Source organism: Trichophyton verrucosum (genome assembly GCF_000151505.1).
Source record: "Trichophyton verrucosum HKI 0517 chromosome Unknown contig00065_1.f1.exp, whole genome shotgun sequence".
In the NCBI taxonomy this organism is placed as follows: domain Eukaryota; kingdom Fungi; phylum Ascomycota; class Eurotiomycetes; order Onygenales; family Arthrodermataceae; genus Trichophyton; species Trichophyton verrucosum.
This window is the reverse complement of record NW_003315595.1, coordinates 33,899-54,354: the sequence shown is the minus strand read 5'-3', so window position 1 is coordinate 54,354 and position 20,456 is coordinate 33,899. Positions and strand designations below refer to the sequence as shown.

Here is a 20,456-nt window from a genome sequence, read left to right as displayed (position 1 = left end):
TCTACCATTTAATAACATATTTATATATTACCTAGTCATCATGTTTAGAAAGGGGGTCCGGACGTTCACCTCTACGGCCCTGAGGGCAGCCGAGACAGCCGCTCAGATGGAAGCAAGGAACACCTATGGCGTCGGGGTCTCCAAGGCGCAGGGTGTGGTGAAGGGCCTGACTGGAGGTAAGTGAATGGGATCGTGTACTTTTTTGGATTGTTTTTTTGCACCCAGAACTAATGAATATGGGTCTCAGCGATCGGGAATACCCCATTGATTCGCCTCAATCGCCTCTCCGAACAAACCGGCTGTAACGTCCTAGGAAAAGCCGAGTTCCAAAACCCCGGCGGAAGCGTCAAGGACAGGGCTGCATTGTTCGTGGTCAAAGACGCCGAAGAGCGAGGACTACTTAAACCAGGTGGCACTGTTGTTGAAGGAACGGCAGGAAATACCGGAATCGGCCTGGCCCATGTCTGTCGATCAAGGGGGTACAAGCTAGTCATCTACATGCCAAACACGCAGTCCCAAGGCAAAATCGACCTGTTAAGACTTCTGGGCGCAGAAGTCTACCCCGTACCTGCTGTTGCATTCGACAACCCAGAGAACTACAACCACCAGGCCCGAAGACACGCTGAATCTCTTGAAAACGCCGTTTGGACTAACCAGTTCGATAATATCGCTAACCGGAGAGCCCATATTGAAACCACCGGTCCTGAAATCTGGGCGCAGACGGAAGGGAAAGTCGATGCTTTTACTTGCGCTACGGGTACCGGTGGTACTCTGGCGGGAGTTACTAGGTATTTGAAGACTGTTAGTGACGGCAAGGTGAAGTCCTTCCTCGCCGATCCTCCAGGAAGTGTGCTATACAGCTACATTACAAGTGGAGGCACTCTCATAGAGCGTACTGGTAGCAGTATCACGGAAGGCATCGGTCAGGGCCGTGTAACAGATAACTTGCAACCTGATATCGGTCTGGTTGACGGAGCACTCAACATCAGTGACGAGAAGAGTATTGAGATGGTGTACCGCTGTCTTGATGAAGAAGGCCTATACTTGGGTGCCAGCTCTGCTCTCAATGTTGTTGCTGCAAAGGAGGTTGCGGAGAAGCTCGGAAAGGGACATACTGTCGTCACTATGCTGTGTGATGGTGCCTATCGATATGCGGACCGATTGTTCTCTGATAAGTGGTTGAAGAGCAAAAATCTTCGAGGCGCTATACCCCGACATTTGGAAAAGTATATAGTGCTGCCGTGATTTGATATATTACACAAGCATGATAATATGTGTACTTGATAGCGGCGTTAAGCAATATAGATCATCATTATGTACTATTGAATAAAAGGGGATTAATGGGCAGCCCCATGGTCCCGGATATGAGCTTGACATCAACATTAAACAGAGCTAAGTCATAAAACCCACCAACGCTACCTTTTGGAGAAACCACTCGTTAGAAAAGAAAAGAGAGTTCGCTTGCTCAACAAGCACGAAGAAAGAAATTTAACTCCCGCCACTTTAAACAATGTTGACATTCCAGGATGCACCGTAGCCGTTGTATGTTACGCCGCGAATATTCCATTGCGAAAATTCTGGTTGTGTGTTTCCTGCTGCATCAGTGGCGCGACTGTATATTGTTTTGTCTTCCCCCTTTTCAGCCTTGACCCTGGCTTTCCATAAAGTCCAGGTCCATTTGGATTGCGGCTTGTCGTCTTGTAGTTCGGCATCAACCCAGCTCTCTCCGCCATCCGCCGAGACTTCCACCCGAACAACCGGTCCTTGGCTACCAGTGGGGACAGCGTATCCTTTAACCTCGATACAGCCGTCGGAAGATAATTTGACGGTTTCTCCGTCATCTGGGCAGGCAACAACTGAGTTCACGGGCATTTCTTGGATTGAGGGGACGGTACTCCAGTAATTCTCTGCGATTTCCCACGTAGTAGCCTCTGGAGGGAGGACTTTGTAATCATGCTGCTGGTAAAAATTGGGAGATTCATCTCCTTGTACCGTTATTCGATCGAGCCATTTCACCCATCTTGCTCCGGCAACTCCTGGTACCACTACTCGGACGGGGAAGCCATACTCGGGTAGCAGGGTCTCGTCGTTCATCTAAAGAACAGTCAGTCAAAAGAGCTACCGGGGGTTGACAATGGGCGGTTCCTCATACATCGAGGGCCAAAATAACTTCTTCGCTCATCTTCATGGCTCTCCACAACTCAATGCTCACACCGTAATAGTCGTCATCCTCACAGGATGCTTGAAAGCAGGCGAAAGCGACATGCAATAAGCTGTTTTCCGGGTCCTTGTCCTTGAGTTGTGCTTTCATCAAAACGTCTCTGAGTCGCGGGCCCTTCCACTTGCAGTTCATGACAGCTCCATCGGTCCAGTCAACGCCATGTACTTCTTTCAGCTTCGTTCGCATAGTATGGCGCCTATTCCCTGCGCATTGCATTGCACAAATGACTTCATGTTGTTCAAAATCATTTCGGAGTTGTGATACAGAGAGCGTGAACGGCTTGTCGACTTCACCATCAACGGTGATGAAATGCCTTGTCCCGTCTAGCTGTGGAATGACACTGTGGTTTCGATGGTAGGCACCTTTCGTCGTTAGGAAGCTGTTGTGGATTTAACTAGCGGTTAGCTGCCTGATCTCCGGAGAATAAAGTCGCCAATCATATACCCTGTTGCATGGGGGAGGGGAATACGAGCGACAAGCACTGAGCAGGGGTTTGCATGGTATATCCTGCAAAACACCGCCAACAGAAGTATATCAAAACAATAGTGCATACCTAGACACAAGCTCTTTGACCGGCGGCTCTCGATTTATGATCTCAGTCAGTCCTAGCGGTGAGGAATGTGAAGACTGATTATCCGACAAGAAGAAGTCAGCACGTAGCACAGGGATGACGGCCATCAGATGGTTGGCAGCGTACCTTATCCATGGCCAGATATGCCCGGATGCGTTTCACAATAAAGGCGAACGGTCCTCTGGAGAAGAGGTCCCTGATGAAGCTCAACAGGGACCTGAACGCTGTCCTCAAACCCGGTTGCAACATGATGGTCAGTCTCTTCACAGGTCACCGAGCTTGCTCGCACCTTTCTCACCACCGTTCACAAGCTCAGGGCGGATATGGGCTATCCATATATATTTTTCTTTAGTTACCTTGTGTGCTTCCGGATGATCAGACCGTGTAACTATCTAGACCAGCCAAGGGATTTTCCCGGTCTATAAGAGCTAGATATTACTAAATTTTCGACGGCCCTGCTTTCCACCCTCCTGGGCTTGCAGACGCTGTTGGGTTTGCCCCCCTAAGGCATGGGCGCATGGATGATCAGCGGAACGGTGGAAAAGGGACAGAATGAGGCTATCTTAGCTAGATGCTGTCCGGGCCCGACTGCTGTTCTCCTTTTTTGGTCTGGAAACTGAGCGGTTTGCGATCTCTGCTTGCACCCGTAATACTCCGTGATATCACTCTAGACTCCGCACTGGAATCTCGCAAGGTGAAGCGGAAGCTGCGGAGGCCCCAGAAGTGAGCGCAACCGAGCTCCATCGCAGAGTGGGAATCAAAATCCGCACGAATTGCACAGCGTTTCCCTAGCACACGGAGATCCTGTGTTTGTCTGCTTGGAGACTGGCGATGCGCCACTGGCTCGACGATGGCTATCTGAACTGGCCTAGTGTGACGTATGTTTGCGTCAACAGCACCGCCAAGGGTCCAGAATAACATCAAGACATCCCTGCCGGCCGATAGCGAACGGGATGGCTCGCTTTCTTTGTAGTTCTTTTTTGCAAGAAAGTTGCCGAAAGATGAGTACATGGCCTGTTTGGCTGCTTGCCCTGATTTGTCCGGCGTCGCTTGCAAGGTTGAGATGCTGAAGTTTGGGTGTGGAAGTTGTCCGTGGACTGAATGCATATATATATATATATATACTCATTATGTCTCGCACTAGTATAAAGTAGTTGTACAGCTGTAACACCATCTTAGGTTACATATATCTAGATCTTCTCTGCCTCTGCCGGTGTTGAGTCGACTGGTCGTTCGGTCTCGCTGCGTACGTATAAAGGGACAAGAAGCTGTTGGGGGTGAGTGTCCACCGCTAGCCAGTCATTAATGAAATAGTATCAGAGTTCAGCCAGCCCGAGTTGACCGCGGATCGACCTGTCCATCGTTTTGTGTTTTTGTGAACCGGACGCCATACGGAGCCTGGCTGAAGCTCGGCAAGAACATGATCCTTGGGAGCTGGGAGCAGCCCAGAGCGTCGTCTCTTCAAGCAACCTGGGGACCAAACACAGCAACAGACTCCCGTATGCATGCCAAGGGCCATGACCACCCGTCTATCCAAGGAACCTAGACCCCCATCCGTGCAAAATAAACGCCAAGTACTCCGTAATACGCCGGTAGTTGTATGTTGTAATAGTCCGCCAAATAGCACCCGCACAAACCTCTATAAATCGTACAGCTTTTTCAATCAACATCAAGTGGTGGAAATGAGAAGGGAGTCTGTCAGAAAAAAAGGGAGACTCGGCCGGGTCTTTTGAACCCCTTTTTTCAGGCAGTTCTTTTATCGTCTGAGACATCAACGGCCTGAGAGTATCGTCTCCCGTGTGAAGAAAAGGAGGTAAAGCCAGATTAATCAGATGGTTGTCGCATGTACGCGTCGATGGCCGCACTAAACGCCGCGAATCCAGCGCATCCCAGGAGAGCCGCCTGAGGACCTGCTTTGGCGCCGAGTATTCCACCAGTGATGCATCCGGCGGCAATACCGTTAGTAAGGTCGTTTTTAGCCCGGAGTCCTTCGATGCAGCATTCTGTTCCGCTGAAAAGAGCACCGACAACCATAAAGTTCTTCGCGCTGCTATACGATCGAGATCCCATGTCCTTGAAACCCCGTCGAAGTTGCTCGCGCACCGGCAGAGAGGAGATTTGTTGTCCCTGGGGGGTGAGAGGTGTATCGTATGACATCTATCAAGGTGAAAAGTCTCAAGATAAGCCATTGAACCGAGGATGTCGGGAAGAGGAAAAAAGGGGGGGATAGAAACATACACTGCTCATGAACAAGCCGAAGGCACCTCCCAGTGCAAATCCCATTCCTCCCGCCATTACTGTTTTAACTGGACACGACTCCATTGCGCTGGTCATCTGTCTCCCGAAGAAACAACATATCAGCATCTCCGCCTGAACTCATGCCCAAGGTCGTCACCATCAGGGTAACTCACCATCTTAACCATAGCCTGTTCCTGTTCATTTAGTCCCGTCGTTGATGGAGGCAACCCCGCACTGGTGAAGCCGGGGGTTATCCCCGAACCGCTTGCGCCTGGCAAACTCATCGTGTATAGCTATATCTCGGCCTTGGGGTTTGGGGCTGGTGGGTTTCTATTGCCGGGCTAAGCTGTACTGCCTGTTGGAGTTGACTTTCCGGCCAAATCAAGAGTACCAGGAAGACAAACTATTACAGCGAGGCAAATTAACAAATAGGACAATATTCAGGAGTTGGATGAAAGCATTAAAGCATCAACGGCTCTCACCTTCAGAGCTTGCAATATCAAATCCTCGTAAAAAAAAAAATTATTGTCAACGGAAAAACAGCTCGGAAGTTTGCTGACATAAGGGATCTCAATATACTATAACCGTGTCATGTGAGCTAAAGCTGATGACTAATGGGATAATTTCCCTCTTAGGTTAAGCGTAATTGCAAAAATCAGCTTAGTCATCAACATACACAATATTACGCAACATACAAGGCAACAGCCAATAGAAAGTAGAGTCACGATGTATATTTGTATATGTAATTTCAAGCCTTCTGCTTAGAAGAGCTTCGGAGGATGCACAAATTGGAGGTCTATACAAGATGGATGGCCAAAATATCACCTTTTTTTATGATGTAGATCCCTCCTCTCCCCGGGATAAAGGCCTCTTGTTACATCTAACAAGTTACCCGTTTTGCAGCTCCTAAGCCAGCGCTTTTTGAAAAGGGGTAAAGGCTTGGGATTAGGGGAGCCCTGCCTGTTGGTTGGAAGAGACCTGGGTAGTTCTCTACGTCTTAGCAGCACTCTGTCAATGTTCGGCTTAACCACGATCACAGGCATAACTCTAACCGAAGGGCTTTACGTGTCACAACTAGATGGGAAAGATAGGTAGGTAGTATTTCGGCAATCGACTTATGCGAGGTAACATCCATTCAACCTAGAGTTGAAACCCTCCCCTCGAAACCACACTAGTGATAGTTATGCAGGATGAACTTGTTCAAAATATTCCGTATCGTACTATGTGTACATGGTGACCCCGTCCTTGCCACCTCCACTTCAGCCCACTTCCCGTAAGAGATGTTCCTCTGGCCTTGTTCAAGCCGCTCTGGCAGGATTTCCAATTTGCGTATATTGCATCTAGTGACTCTCCCTTAATACCCTGAATAACCTTGGTTGGGTATCTAAGCCTAACTTTCTTGCGTTTATGATTGCGCCCCGTAGCACGCCTTCTTGGTCTATACCCCAAATTGTATTCCGCTCCTCCTTTTACCGACTGTTTATACTGCTTGTATCACTACGTGAAGTGACTACCCGAAGTGACCGCCTGCTTTGATGAATATTAGCTGCAGGCAGTCACTCCACCCGCCATTCACTTTGCCATATGTCCTGATGGGCCCCTGACGCGGCTATCAGAAAGCCGGAAACAGAATACTTTGTCTTGTCCCGATTTTCCCAATCCTACCTTTTCACCTAACTGCCAGCTACTTTGCTAAACCTCATCATTGAATGCTCTGTCCCTCCTGTTCCTGTCCTCGGCTCATTCTCCTCGTTGTAACAGACATTGTGCTAAAGTGATAATTACAGGGTGTATAATGCTCTTTGTAGAATAGGGTGGCGTTTCAAGCAAAAAGTACAGTACTGGCTGGGCGGTTAATTAATCACAATTGCATTGGCCTAAGGGCCCATTAAGCCAATCTGGGTTTCATATTTATTCAGCAGTGAAATCGTTAAGAATATTAATTTAAAAGACCTCCAAATCAATAACAAGGCTCAGAGAAGCAAGGTAATAATCGATATACAAGAGAATAGAGAGCAGCAAGAAGACTCAAAACCCGGCCAATTGGTTTAAGAACGAAGAAATCAGAGTAGGTAAAAGGAACAGTTTGTCAATACGATCAAGATAAACGCCAACATATCAGATCCATAAATTCGTGTATAAATTTCCAGACATGGCAGGGCTTCTCCTGTTGATGCGCAATAAACAGAGAATGCGTTCCCATATTCGATCTTTTTTATATATAATGATTCAATCATGGTCGTCATGTCGTGGAGTTTTTCTTTGGTGGTAAGGGAGTTGTAAATGAAAAGTGATATATATCAGGATTGTGTGTGTGTGTGAGAGAGAGGGATCTAGTCGTCTTTGGATCCTTTCTTTACACTGTCTGAATGACACGGTGAGAGGCTTCGTTCCCACTCAGCCATCAAGGTAGAGGCTGTGCGTGTCAGGTTGGAAGGGGTCGATTTGGTTATGGCAGGCCACGGGATGCCGCCTGGATGCTCGGGGTTGCTGAAGGTCTCAACATCCAGATCTTTGTAGTCCATCACGCTAATTCACAAGCAAGCGTTAGCTGCGGGTGGATAGAAGGATGGGGGGAGGGCGCTGTATGTATGCTGACCTTGCACTGGTCCGTGGGCTGCTAGCGTTTGTCGAGGGCGACTGGTCTCTTTTGGATGGGAATGTCGAGCTGCTCGAGGATGGGGTGTGTGTCTTGGGCTGGGGGCTATCCCAGATATCCCAATTGTCGTCGATGTCTAGCAAACTAGTCTGATTGCTCGGATTATTATTTGGCTTGTTGCGATTCCGATTGGTAGCCTTGTTTGACTGTGTCTTATTTGGAGCGGTGACGCCAAATTCCTCCCAGAAGTCGGTTTCTGAAGCCGCTGCACGTTTATTTTGCTTGGCGGCGGTAGTGGGCTTGATAGATGCAGATCTGCCAGTTCTCGAAGGAGCTGCTGCTGAATGTGGTTTGGAGTTTACTGTCCCCGCACCTGATCTGTTGATAAGATGGTCCTGGCGCTGATAAGCCTGCGATGTACGAGATTGGGTTGCATTGATACCCTCCTCTCCTACTGTAGCCTGACGGATATCTTCCAGAAACGTCCACAGTCCGTCTTTGAAGTCCGTAGCCGTCTGCTTTCCTGTTCGCATGAGTGCCTCTGTGGTTGGGTCTTGCGGTATTGGCGGGAGAGACCTTCGCCATAATCCTTTATCCTGTACTGATTTCTGTTTCGCGGGGGACAAGATGAGCGGCTTACTGCCGTTTGATTCTCTATCGACGGAAGGGAGAGTCGCAGATCTGGGATAGCCAGAAGGTCGTGCGCTTTTTGAATCGGCTGATTGGGGGGAGAAGGGAGAGCTGTTGTAGTCGTCTCTTGCGGAGAGAAGAGACAGAGTCCGAGTATGCCGGGAGCCTTCGAACACCGTTCTTGCTCTGGACAGCTGGCCTGGAGCTGGTGAATGCGGTGAATGCGGTGAATGCGATATTGACTGCCTCAAGCTGTGACGTCTGTCCAATTCTCGGCTACGTCTCTTCAACCCGGGTGCATCACTGTCGACCGGCGACTGAGTAGCTCCCGTCCCTGTAAGCGGCGGACTTCCTTCCACCGGTGTCTGCTGCCTCAACGGCTTCATTGCTTCGGCCCGATAGACGGCCTGGTTGATCTTCCGGCCCTTTTCATTCTGCTCCCACCGTTTCTTCAGGGTGGCGAGCTCCAACTCGGCCCTGTGCAGCTCCTCCTTGAGCTCCAGCACCTTGCGTTCCTGGGCAGCGAGAGCCGTGAGGAACCCGTACCCTTCATCTGGCGGTTCGGTCAACGCAGAAACCGAGGGCGAAGCTCGATGGGAAGCCGGCATGGTAGGTGATGATTCTGAGTGCGTGTGTTTCGCCGAGGGCGAGTCTTTCGCTGAGCGAGGTCCCTGCTGTACCAGCTCAGGCGGGATATTGATGGGGAAATTGAGCGTGAGCCTCTTTGCATGTCGAGAAGCTCCATTTGGCCTGGGAGGAAGCGATGCTCGCTGTCGCTGCCGCGGGCTGTCGAAGCATGGCTGCGAGGACTGTGAGAGTTCTGGCTCTTCCATGGTTCCACGGTGGGCACACTGGAGTAGCGTTTAGTAGGAGTCGATGTTGAGATGCCAGCCAGCAGCGGAAGCCATCGCCCTTCAACGCAGTCCCGTCTCGTCCCCCCTTTTTTTCCTTTTCGTTCTCTTCCCGCAGCCGTTGTCTGTCCGGCCGTCCTGCTGGCGTCTCGACTGGATGTCCTGATGTCTCGCTCGGTGGAGTTGGCAGCAAGAAAAAAAAAAGAACTTCAGGGGGAGATTACGACGTGCATTTAGAGTCTGCACGTGACTAAGTACCTCGCCGCCTGTTTTGCGCCTGGAGATACTTCGGTCCTTGTTTACTTCCCTTAAGTAGCTGGGGAGCGACCTATAGATGCCTGCCAGGAGTTGTTTGTTTGCTCTACGGACTGGCGTCGACTTTGGCGGGAGCTCCCCGTTAGAAGGGCGAAAGGGCGCGCGGGAGGAGGAGAAAACCTGCAGCCTCTTGCTCGTCGGTCCTCTGCCAGACAACCATGGCATACTCAGGCCCGGACGAGCCTGCGAGCGGCTATCTCGACGACTCGACCAGCCAGATCGAACTGCTCCTCGGTAGCGAGGATGACGGCAGAGCGTTCGCTCGCTTAAAGGAACACGGGAGACGGCGAGCCTGGACTGTCCAGCGCTGCTACCGCTGCCTAGAGAACCTTCTTCGCGACCTGATACTCCACCAGCGACGGCGGTTTCGCTGCAGGGCTTCCTCGCCAGCTCACACGCTCTGGCTGCTGCTCAAGATTCTCATCTTCTTGGTAGGCGGATTCGTCCTTGTCTCTTTGGTGCAGGCCATATTTCACCCTTCCTACCAGCGGCCCCCTGAACACTACGCACAGCTGCAGAGAAGGATCCTCGCTTCGTCAGAGCCCGGACGCGCAAATCAAAGGAACGAAAAGATATTCATCGCTGCAAATATCATCAGGGAAGACTTGATACGCGGGGCCTGGGGTGCGTCGCTGCTGGAACTCGTCGACTTGTTGGGGGAGGACAATGTGTTTGTCAGTGTATACGAGAATGACAGCGGGAAGGCAACTAGCGAGGCGCTTATAGAGCTCCAGGATAAACTTCCATGTTCGTGTTCTCCTCCTTGGATTTCTCGCGACTCTCGAACAAGAGAATTAACCTTAAAAACCATCAAGGTAACTCGTCGGTTGTTGCCGGAGACCATCTTCGCCTGTCTGACCTGCCCACGACCACGGCGCCGGGCGGCAAGCAACGTATCAAACGGATAGCGTACCTGGCAGAAGTTCGAAATCGAGCGCTTAGGCCTCTCGATGCGACCTACACCCCTACCTCAGCCGAGTCGGAGAAAGGCTTCCGTCACGCTACGGAGAAATTCGACCGCGTGCTGTTCCTGAACGATATATATTTTTCCGCTACAGATGCCGTGCAGCTATTATTCTCGACAAACGCCGAAAAGACTGGCCATGCGGACTACCGCGCCGCCTGTGCAATCGACTTTACCGCTAATGTAATGTTTTACGACACCTTTGTCGTAAGGGACAATGAGGGTTACGGCATGGGCCTTATGTTCTTTCCATGGTTCCCAGTGGTAGGAAAGAGTGAAAGCCGGCAGGATGTCCTTGCGGAGAAAGACGCAGTGCGAGTCCGAAGTTGCTGGGGAGGGATGGCCTCCTTCGACGCCCAGGTCTTTCAGAAATCGTCTGGAAACCATTCAGAGCTAGCACTCACCTTTCGCCACGAACCAGAGCCATTTTGGGAGGCAGCTGAATGTTGCCTTATCTTCGCAGACATGGAGTCTACCTCTCTCGAATCAAACGGTGCTGGAGTTTACGTCAATCCTTACATCCGGGTTGCATATACGGAGAACACCTGGGTATGGCTGGGTTTCTTCCGCAGATATGAACGAATATTTGCCAACCTTCAATGGATTGTGAGTAAAATTGGCTACCCTGAATATAATCCTCGCCGATTACACAATCCTGGGCAGATGGTCAAGGAGAAAGTATGGGTTCAGGGCGACGACGAGGATCAACTCGGCTCGTTTCAAATGCTGGAGCGAAAGGCAGCAGTGGGGGGTTTCTGCGGCCAAAGGCGAATGTTTGTCATGAAAGATGACATCAACGATGCCAACAAGAAAGGAGAAAAAAACTGGGAGAAGATACCCATTCCGTCTTATTAGACCGGAATATTAAATTAACTGCATTCATAATTTATAAATACTAATCACTCAAAGGCAGTATGGCAAATTATTTGCCTAACCCTTTACATAGTCACGGCTCCCTAATAGTAAATAATGAAAAATATGTTTACTCTTTCTCCTTGGGTACGTTAGTTGGTGCAGTGACTATGAACGGTGAGCCTACCACTTTAGTATATTTCGCTAACTTCATACTAATAATTCATCTATAAACAGGAAATTATTCTCCTTTACTACCAATGTTAGATATTGAGCCAGTAATCTAGAACTGGGGCATGATTTACCTTCGAATTGGAAGGTTCTTACTTGACATATCAAGACCCCTGTGTCTTGTAGAACTGCACTTTGTGCTGGTGCTCATTTACGAAATGTTCTACGGCGAATCACATCGAATTGTCTGAGACTATGCACCCATTTATATTTCGAATATCAACAATGGATACATTTCATATTGAAATTGATGTTCAATGACACGGTTCCAATGTGGCTAGTAATATCGCATTCCCTCTTCGCAACACTATGATTGCCCCCGTATACCATGCATGAGAACCCTCTTGCAATAATTATCTAGCAATCGTCTGGGTCAACATACTCCTCGGCAATTTTGAAGCGTTGGGCCCTGCTGCGTTTATACGGCTGCAAACTAACGACCATATTCCGGTTGGGAGCGGTCGTGTTTCTCTCGGCAGTCCAAGCAAGTTTTTCGCCAGTTTCAGACTCTAGGGCAACGACATAGGATCCTTCTCTGTCAACCTCAATTCGGAATAAGGATGGCTTCGAGGCAGCTTGTGCGATTGCTCGAGGCCGGTATTCGGGATATCGGAAGTATACTTGTCCGCGCCTGGCACGGATACTGTAGTAGGTCCAGTCGTTGATCTCAGGAGCCACTTCATAACGGGTCCAATAGCGACAGGGACTGCCTGGACCGAACTCGATGCCGTTTGTGGTACCGTTGAGTGTGACGTTGAGTCCACTGGATATGCTTGTGAAGACGGTATAATAGTTAGAGGCGTCAACGCTTGCCACGAGGGCGCAGACGGCTGTAACGAAGGGTACAATTTTCATGTTGTGGCTGAGATTCTTAGTAAGTGGTTTCTGGAGAGAGCAAAAGGAGATTGCCAGGGTGAATGGTCTGAGATTTTGGTAGAGCTGAAGTTAGGAGATTCAGTGTGCCTTCTTATGAAAGGATGATGCAACATTAGGCCAACTATCCTACGCAGGGTATTCTTGCCAGGTTCATGATTCAGAAAAATCACCATGCCGCGTTTATCCAGAGTAGAAGCTCGTATCTCCTGCTGTCAGCATTTAGGATGAGTGGGTATCGGGTATCTCAGCAATCTCGTGTTTGCTTTCACCAGCTGACATTGGCAATGTACAAGGCAAACGGGGATACCTCCATTCTGGGAGTAATCTATTTCGGTTCATACGGCTATCTAATGGCTAGTGATGGGTTATTTATGCATGTCAGATTAATGTCAGAACCTGCTACCTTGCCAAACGACCGGCCCAAGATAAGGGGGGAGGAATTCCATGCTTTCATCCGAGGTGTGGGACCTGCTCCCGCCTGTGATGATCCGGGGAAGTTGCCGAAGTCATGTAAGTAAGCCCGTACTATCAACTAGGGCCCAACCTAATTCTTCGGCGGAAGTGATTTGCAATTCGGAAAATGTACCATGCAATAAACATACACAACCATAACATGGAATTCTTGTTTAGCATGCCATTATTATTTTTACATTTTTATACTTTGTAACCCAATATGGTACATTGTTACTCCAACTTATATTAGGAAGCAATTCAGGTAGCATGGGTTGCCTTGCTATTGAAGACATTGCAACAGTATCATCAAATACCCTAGCCGTCACTGCAGTAAGATCTTAGTCTTGTTTTGATCCTGTGAAATGATTGAAGCCAGGAATCAAAGGCGTAGCTGATCCTTTACACATGTGGCCTATATTTTATACCGATACATGGAGTAACTAGCCGTTGTTACCCCGACGGATAATGCTGGTGCTCATGCTCAGGTTTGGTCAGCATCGTCACATAGTTATTGCTGGGTACAGCGCTCCACAAATTATAAGCACAATCACGCTTCTCAGTCTCGGAAGCATCGAAAGGGCTTGTGTCGGCAAAGAGGATATAGAGGTCATTCCCTCTTTTAACTTCTCTTTCTCCTGTTTTATATCACTGCCTCTCTTTCTTGTGAAGTATACGCTATTGCTCTATCCATTTTACAAGTCCCCCTGATTTACCTATACTTCCTCTCTGAGCTCGCTATAATGCAACTTTTTTCTGTACTTTCGTTGTGTCTTTTCGTATCTGGGGGAAGTGCCCAACTCTATGTTGACTCGAGATCCTCGGCTTCAAACACGACTTCCCTTCTTCAGAACGATGGATATAATCTACGGTACGAATACAGAATGGTTCCTCTGAATGCAGACTTCACCGTTCTCGACGACTTTAACCACGATATCCTCTCCATCGGTACCAATTCAAACGGGGAGGTTGTTGAAGTCAAACCCAACGACGGTCGTAGTCAATGGCACATGACGCGACTGGCGAGCTACACGCATGTTGTGCGCGACAAATACAGCAACAAATATATACACTTTCCGACTCTGAAGGATGGTGCTGTCGCCACTCTTAGCTCTGACGCAGCCACGTTATTTGAAGCAGTGATAGGTCCAAACGTTATCTACAATCTCAATGCAACCGATGCCAACCCTAGAGACGCTCCTTTGTTTTGGACGGTGGAACCACTCAGTGCAACGGACCAACGCCCTGTTCTGAAGCTACGGAAGCCGGCATTCGGAAGAGCTCGTCAGGATTTCCTCATGAAGAAGACCCCACAACAAGGCTCTTAAGTACAAAACATATAGTACTCAATACGTGCAACTTTCGCAGGACCTGTGGGAACATGGGTCAATATACCTACTGGGTTGCATAGCCTTGAGCTTGTCTGAGCTCCTTGATCAATCTTTCGATAGTTAACAGGCCTTTTCTTTTAATGTCCATGTCCAACAAACCTGCCCCTATCATGTATTTTCGATGCAATGGCACCTTTAAGAGTAATATTATATTTCCTCTTCCAGGTCCCTCGCCAAGACTTGTTGCACTCTTTTGCCCCTTTTGAGGCTGGAATAAGGTGATGACTAATGAAATTACCCACAAAAATAGAACATGGCCCTTGCTCCTTCCGATATCCCAGCAAAGCTTAACCTTATGTTTACCACCTGCCATGCACAAAGTCGACATGGCTCCCCAGCTGTAGATCCAGGGAACAGGGAACGTCACGTAATTACATTGAGTTTTTTCTCTACATGAACAAAGGTTCTTTTTGGACCAGCAGTTTATGGTTAAATTCTAATGTTCTCATGGGATTTCTTTCTATAATCCATCAATCTTGTAGGTACAATTGAGTTATAGAGGGCATCCCACCCACTGCTCGTTGCCTGAGTGCAACCCCACCTCCAACCACCGCTACTCTTAGGCCGTGGCGTTTGATTCTTCACATTGTTGCTCGGCTCCTATTTAATTGCTCTTCTTTGGAGGTTTGATGAAGGTGAAATTCTGTCGCTTTCCGTCTGTGTTTTCTCGGAGTTTGATCACATAGCGGTTTGGTTGTTCAGTACTGTGACGTTCCACAGTGAAAAACAGTCCTGGTCCTTCGTGGCGTATGTAAAACTTATATTGGGCATTGTCATATACTGTTGGATCAATGACAGTCGCCGCTGTTTCGCTTACAGTGGCAAGTGAGCCAAGTTTTGGATCGGGGACATGAATGTATCTGTTGCTGTTGCTTTCGCGGATTATGTAGTTGAAGTCAAAAATTTGCTCAAAATGCCATCGTGTAGTGGAGTTTGGTTGAACTTCAAGTAATCCATCACCGCCAACACCAAGGCCGAGAATATGACCATTGAAGTCGTCATAAACAGTGAATGAAGTGTTCAAAGGTTGTTCGATGTAGTAGGTAACGTTAATTGCCGTGGCGGGCCTGCAGGCAAGGAGGAGGAATAAAACGGTAGAAATAAAAATCATTGTGAAATAGAGAACTGAATTTCAATCCAAATTTTATAGATTGCCCCTAGACACAGTACTGTGATGCTCGATGGGAAAGGTACGACGGGACATATGATGTTGGCAACGAGAGGAGGGTGTCAGGTCTATAATGGAGGAGATTTCTAAGTTATCTGCTCACTCGACAAGTATTATAAAGCGGATAAGTCGGACCTTAGCTATGCCATCCCTTAGGTAACCGTCTCGACATTATCCGGTGTGTGATCCCCACTGTGCTGTAAGATGTCAGATATGTCAAAAGTATATCATCTTATTGCAATTGCGGCATAAAGAACATCAGTTCCTGCCACCTGGCTCGGATAGAAGAGGGAATATCATCGCTATGTACATCTTGAGAAATGCCAGACTAAAATCTTACTTGCAGCACCATCGGATCAAGTAGTAAGAAGGGCCATGCAGCACTTCCTAAATTATACAAGTTCTTACTTTCAGCTTGTTTAAACTCTAAGTTATATCACTACCAAGAAAAACAGTACGATAAGACAAAACACACACGGAGCCTGTATATAATTTGCAAGTTGAATGTAATCATACTTACCTATTTTGGATGTAGGTCAAGGGCGATGACTCTGGAAAGAATGTCTCATATCTGTATTAAATCCTTGTAAGCAGGGGCAAAGTAAGAAACTCAAATCTCTTCCAAAGTCGTATATGCACTAGATTAGTTGTCCATGACAGCCGGTTAGAGAAACTCACACGAGGCTAGTTGAGGAGGGTATGGATATATACGGGAATCCGGATAGAGCCACAGTTTGTCTTGTCGTACATATACAACTTGGCTATAAATGCACATTGCTCTCACTTATCGGCATACTTCAGCAATAGTTACTTATACATTATCCCAAATCAACAATCTCACACCAGCAAAAATGCAATTGTTATCATTAGCTATTGCTACTCTCTGTGCATTCGCAGCTAGTGTTTCGGCGCAGTCCCCAAAGCTGTACACTCTCATTACCAGCAAGCAATATGGATTGAATCTCACACACAATTCCGACACCGGTGCCGTCGAATTTGAGAGAGGCAGCTTCTATAGGCATTGGACTGATCATCCAGTAACTCAAGGAGCCCATAACTGGCACTGTTTCCGAGCAAGACAAAAATACGAACTGGATATCATTTACTGGGTCCGCTTCCAAAATTATGTAGCTGGACAATCTGCAACAGCACCCCGAACTTATGGCTACCCCCCTTCGCTATTCGACGTTGAAACCGACGGAGATGTCAGCTATCTAATCTCTCTTGAAACTCCAAATCCGGGGGAAAGACTAGCCTGGACAATCGAACGGAACAATGCCACAGGGAATGCCGAGTTAAAATTACAGCCCTATAAGAGGTCGCCTAGCCAGCAATTCATCATAACTCAAGAGCCAGGAGATGATGAGTTTCCGCCTAGGATACGGTAGTGGTGAGGTATGCATTGTTTATGGCGAGGGTATTACAAGTACATTGGACCGATGTCCCGGAGTTTGTCCAAGATGTTCCAAAATTATATACTCTGAGGTTGATTCGAATGTCTTCCTGCTCGACTTCAAACTGTGATTTGCTTAGATCGTTTCCATTGTGTGTATCCAGCTACCAGCTGTCATGTCATATAATTAAATCTCATCCGGATACAATGAAAGGAATAAGCAAACTTGGCCTCAGGAATGTTTGTCAAACAGACAGACAAGATGAAGTAATATCTTCGAACCTGTTTCGTAAGCGAGTCTTTTATGGAGGCACGAGTATGCGTCTGTCACTCTGTGGTTGCTTCCTGCAGCTTATTGTCCCTTCTGGCTGATCACACAAGCCGGGTTATAACGATGCAATACACCACTCAGGCGCCTGATAGATTGAGGCGAGTCGGAGAACTGTAGCTGTAGGGGTATTATTATTATTATCATTATTTTTAAACTCCGGGTCGGTGGCGAACGTAGTAACATAGGATACCTATCTTTCTCTTATGCCTTTAAGCGAGAAGCCTTTCGAGTCAGTGGAGCCAGGTGTAGTTAGGATTTAGAGTTGGTTACCACGACGACTGAGATGGTGGTGTTTCATCCTTTTCGGGCCTTCGGCTATGAGGTCATAAGTAATGCATAGTTGATACAATGGCGCGCTAGCGAGCGTTGGGCAGAAAAGCTTAGCGGAGTACTCCGTAGATAATAATCTCGTCGTTGGCCCAAAGCAGTTCTCTATTTTGGTTGTTGATGCCCAAGGTGATGGTGTTTTTTGTCGAGTGTGATTTTTGGTCAGCCAACTAACTAGTCTGCCCTGCCCCATAACTATATACTGCACAGTGGTTATATTTATACAAAGATCTTCGAGCTAGACAATCTCAGGGAACCCACAACTGACACTGTTTCTGAGCGACGCAACAATATGGTACAAGATTCTAACGGATCAGAGAGACATCAAGCCTCAAAAACAATAGACAGCGAAAGGGACTGGGAAATTAAAACAGTAAACGATCGAAGACCTAAAAATCTTCCAGGGCAATTGGTACCTAGGAAGCAGTGCAGAGAGTAGACCAGAAAATAAGTCCAGAAAAGAGGGGAAGGGCCAAAAGGCTACCGAAACTCTAACAAGGGAAGTAGATAGCAGAAAGGAGCGACGAATTCCAGTTCCAGCAGAAGGCCTTGAAGCGAGCTTATGAATAGTATGAACGATGCTTCCAATAATCAATAGCGAGGGAAAGAAGAACAAAACTCCAAAGGTAGCCGCCGGTATATGACTCGAACAGGTCTCAACAGATCACAAGCAATGCAACACGAACATGATCCAAACGGTAAACACAAAAGATCGGGTAATGTACAGTTTATGTACACAAATACTGGAGGTAGGTAGCCTGTACCATTTAAGCAAAGGCTAGTGTCGCAAGGTATTATAGTATTATACTGCAGGCCATCTGTTTCGGAGCCCGTCAGTCCAGCGGGTATATAGAACATCAGCAAGCTGTTTAGTATGCTCCATTCCAATCGGGTGTTGCCCAGCCATGGTGGATCCAGAATTCCAGTTCTGTTCTGACTGAACCTGAGCTGATTGTCTTCGTCTGTGGCTTTTTAGATGTGGGTTATTCTGAGCAAGGACCAGTTTTGGCTTTTGTGGCGTTTCTGGAGCTGGCTTCGGAAGTATGGCTGATAGTTTCGGATCACTAAGAGTAGTTAGCAAGGGTTTCGTGTATTCACGGGTTACAAGGGGAACTACTTACGCTTGAAGTTTCTCAAAAGAGGACTTAACAATGTGATATAGTCCTTCGGGGTCAATCATCTCGAGATCACTGAAAGCTTCTGCCAGTCGCGATATTGCCTCTCGCTTCTCTTGGTCACTGGTATTTGCCAACACCTCCTGGCAGGTAAGCCCAATGCCAGAATTATACATCCTCCGGCCTAAGATTGCTTCTTTGCTGTTGGGCTCGGTGAATAGCGTTTTAGGCATAGAGTTCTCATTCATTCCCGGAACATATCCGGAATTGCCATCAAGGGAGTTTTGCCTATCGGAGACTCGACGGAATTGTCTCACTGTTGAAGGTGAATTCCCAAACGTCATATCCAAACCGAGAGGCTGCTTGACGCTACTTGATCGACGTCTAGTGGAGCGCTTTGACGGTGTTCTAGCTACCGTACCGCGGGTGCGACGAACAGTTGAGTTTGCGACAGGCTTAGGACCAGAAAATTCGCTTTCCAAGGTTAGATTGTACATGGATTCTGATGGCTCATAAGCATCTTCTGGGTTGGAAACTGAAGGTTGATTCTTTATATGATGGCTCTTTGACGGGGCAGGGGTACCGGGTTTTATCGTGTCAAACACCCAAGCGTCATCATCGGTATTCTTATTTGTAATTGTATCCCTACACTGGTGTTAGCAACTCGAATATAATAGCCAAGGGCGTGGTTCCATACATTGGTTCCGCGTAGTATTTTATATTAGCCGCAAGGCCTTTTGTAGCTTCCCATTCTTGTCGTCGTTGTATGAGTTCTTGGAGAGCCTCGGTCTTGCCAGCGCTACGGATAAACTTATGTTTGAGGAGCTCCTTCGCGGTAGGACGCTTATCAGGATCTTTCTCAAGGCACTGGGCAATGAAATCTTTGAGTTGCCAGCTGTAGGCTGCACCTTCTAACCGTGGAGCTGACGCCTTTGGTATCAGAAACAACACCTTCATCGGATGCGTACTGGCGTGTGGTGGCTCGCCGTTTATCATTTCCATTGTCGTGATACCAAGTGACCAGATATCGGCCTTGAAATCATATCCAGCTTGCTGAATAACTTCTGGTGCCATCCAAAATGGGGTTCCGACGAAGGTGTTGCGTTGCGATTTGATGTTGGTAAGTTGGGCAGCAACGCCAAAGTCTGCCAGCTTTACCTTCCCGGTATGTGACAGAAGAACGTTCGCCGCCTTTATGTCGCGATGGATCTTGCCCTCCTGATGGAGATAATCTAATCCGAGAAGCAGTTCACGGCAAATGATCGCGATGTGTGCCTCGTTAAACACGCCTGGTTTGAGCTGCATCCGCGTTAGGATCACATAACTTCCGTAATGCATAAGAGTAAACATATCCTCACCAGATCGAGACAAGAGCCTCCTCCCAAATATTCCATCACAATCCATAACTTGTATCCTCGGAGGAAACTGGTCTTGTACTGCGTGACATAAGGACTGGCGCAGGTCGACAGAACTGTGATCTCTTGTTGAATTTCTTGTATATCATCGTCGCTGGACTCGAGATCAATCTAGACCGTGTAAATACCAATCAGTTATGGCCTTGTCAGTTCAGTAATTCCAGTTCATAACATACGTGTTTGATGGCAACAATTTCGCCCGTAGCTCTGTCAATTGCTTTGTAAACAGTTCCAAAGCTCCCACCTAGTAGTAGTCGATGTCATTAGCAGGATTCGAGACGTGATCAGTGGTAACCTGTGCAAATATGCATACTTCCAAGCTCCTCCAGCATCTGGTACTTCGCTGCCATCCCACTTTCGTCCGCCATTGCTGTGAGATGCGAGCTCTCTCCGCCCCCTTTTTATTGTCTTTGTCTCAAAGAATAGAGGAAAGCACGGCACGCAAACCCTCAGGATAGGGAACGCCGTTATAGAGCGAGTGATGTCGACGCCTCTGTCCCTCGAGAGCTGCAGCTCGA

General features: G+C 47.9%; 9 protein-coding genes across 9 annotated transcripts; 3 read left to right on the top strand and 6 right to left on the bottom strand.

Moving 5' to 3' along the window:
• Nucleotides 1–40: 40 nt before the first annotated feature.
• Nucleotides 41–1,245, top strand: TRV_00687 (uncharacterized protein; the record flags this gene model as incomplete). The annotated part of the gene is made up of 2 exons (XM_003025115.1): nucleotides 41–176; nucleotides 314–1,245. The coding sequence occupies 2 exons, from the start codon at nucleotides 41–43 to the stop codon at nucleotides 1,243–1,245; spliced, it is 1,068 nt and encodes a 355-aa protein (XP_003025161.1).
• A 258-nt stretch (nucleotides 1,246–1,503) lies between these two features.
• TRV_00686 (uncharacterized protein) lies at nucleotides 1,504–2,899 on the bottom strand (the record flags this gene model as incomplete). Its single annotated transcript, XM_003025114.1, has 3 exons — nucleotides 1,504–2,094; nucleotides 2,153–2,600; nucleotides 2,775–2,899. The coding sequence occupies 3 exons, from the start codon at nucleotides 2,897–2,899 to the stop codon at nucleotides 1,504–1,506; spliced, it is 1,164 nt and encodes a 387-aa protein (XP_003025160.1).
• Nucleotides 2,900–4,616: 1,717 nt separating this feature from the next.
• TRV_00685 (uncharacterized protein) lies at nucleotides 4,617–5,087 on the bottom strand (the record flags this gene model as incomplete). Its single annotated transcript, XM_003025113.1, has 2 exons — nucleotides 4,617–4,949; nucleotides 5,031–5,087. The coding sequence occupies 2 exons, from the start codon at nucleotides 5,085–5,087 to the stop codon at nucleotides 4,617–4,619; spliced, it is 390 nt and encodes a 129-aa protein (XP_003025159.1).
• A 2,490-nt stretch (nucleotides 5,088–7,577) lies between these two features.
• TRV_00684 (uncharacterized protein) lies at nucleotides 7,578–9,092 on the bottom strand (the record flags this gene model as incomplete). The annotated part of the gene is made up of 1 exon (XM_003025112.1): nucleotides 7,578–9,092. The coding sequence occupies one exon, from the start codon at nucleotides 9,090–9,092 to the stop codon at nucleotides 7,578–7,580; it is 1,515 nt and encodes a 504-aa protein (XP_003025158.1).
• A 491-nt stretch (nucleotides 9,093–9,583) lies between these two features.
• TRV_00683 (uncharacterized protein) lies at nucleotides 9,584–11,244 on the top strand (the record flags this gene model as incomplete). The annotated part of the gene is made up of 2 exons (XM_003025111.1): nucleotides 9,584–10,172; nucleotides 10,334–11,244. 2 exons carry the CDS (start codon nucleotides 9,584–9,586, stop codon nucleotides 11,242–11,244), a joined length of 1,500 nt encoding a protein of 499 aa, XP_003025157.1.
• A 585-nt stretch (nucleotides 11,245–11,829) lies between these two features.
• Nucleotides 11,830–12,327, bottom strand: TRV_00682 (uncharacterized protein; the record flags this gene model as incomplete). Its single annotated transcript, XM_003025110.1, has 1 exon — nucleotides 11,830–12,327. The coding sequence occupies one exon, from the start codon at nucleotides 12,325–12,327 to the stop codon at nucleotides 11,830–11,832; it is 498 nt and encodes a 165-aa protein (XP_003025156.1).
• A 1,355-nt stretch (nucleotides 12,328–13,682) lies between these two features.
• TRV_00681 (uncharacterized protein) lies at nucleotides 13,683–14,126 on the top strand (the record flags this gene model as incomplete). Its single annotated transcript, XM_003025109.1, has 1 exon — nucleotides 13,683–14,126. The coding sequence occupies one exon, from the start codon at nucleotides 13,683–13,685 to the stop codon at nucleotides 14,124–14,126; it is 444 nt and encodes a 147-aa protein (XP_003025155.1).
• Nucleotides 14,127–14,793: 667 nt separating this feature from the next.
• Nucleotides 14,794–15,300, bottom strand: TRV_00680 (uncharacterized protein; the record flags this gene model as incomplete). The annotated part of the gene is made up of 1 exon (XM_003025108.1): nucleotides 14,794–15,300. One exon carries the CDS (start codon nucleotides 15,298–15,300, stop codon nucleotides 14,794–14,796), a length of 507 nt encoding a protein of 168 aa, XP_003025154.1.
• A 2,910-nt stretch (nucleotides 15,301–18,210) lies between these two features.
• TRV_00679 (uncharacterized protein) lies at nucleotides 18,211–20,306 on the bottom strand (the record flags this gene model as incomplete). Its single annotated transcript, XM_003025107.1, has 6 exons — nucleotides 18,211–18,472; nucleotides 18,530–19,168; nucleotides 19,221–19,822; nucleotides 19,882–20,049; nucleotides 20,115–20,182; nucleotides 20,252–20,306. The coding sequence occupies 6 exons, from the start codon at nucleotides 20,304–20,306 to the stop codon at nucleotides 18,211–18,213; spliced, it is 1,794 nt and encodes a 597-aa protein (XP_003025153.1).
• Nucleotides 20,307–20,456: the final 150 nt, after the last annotated feature.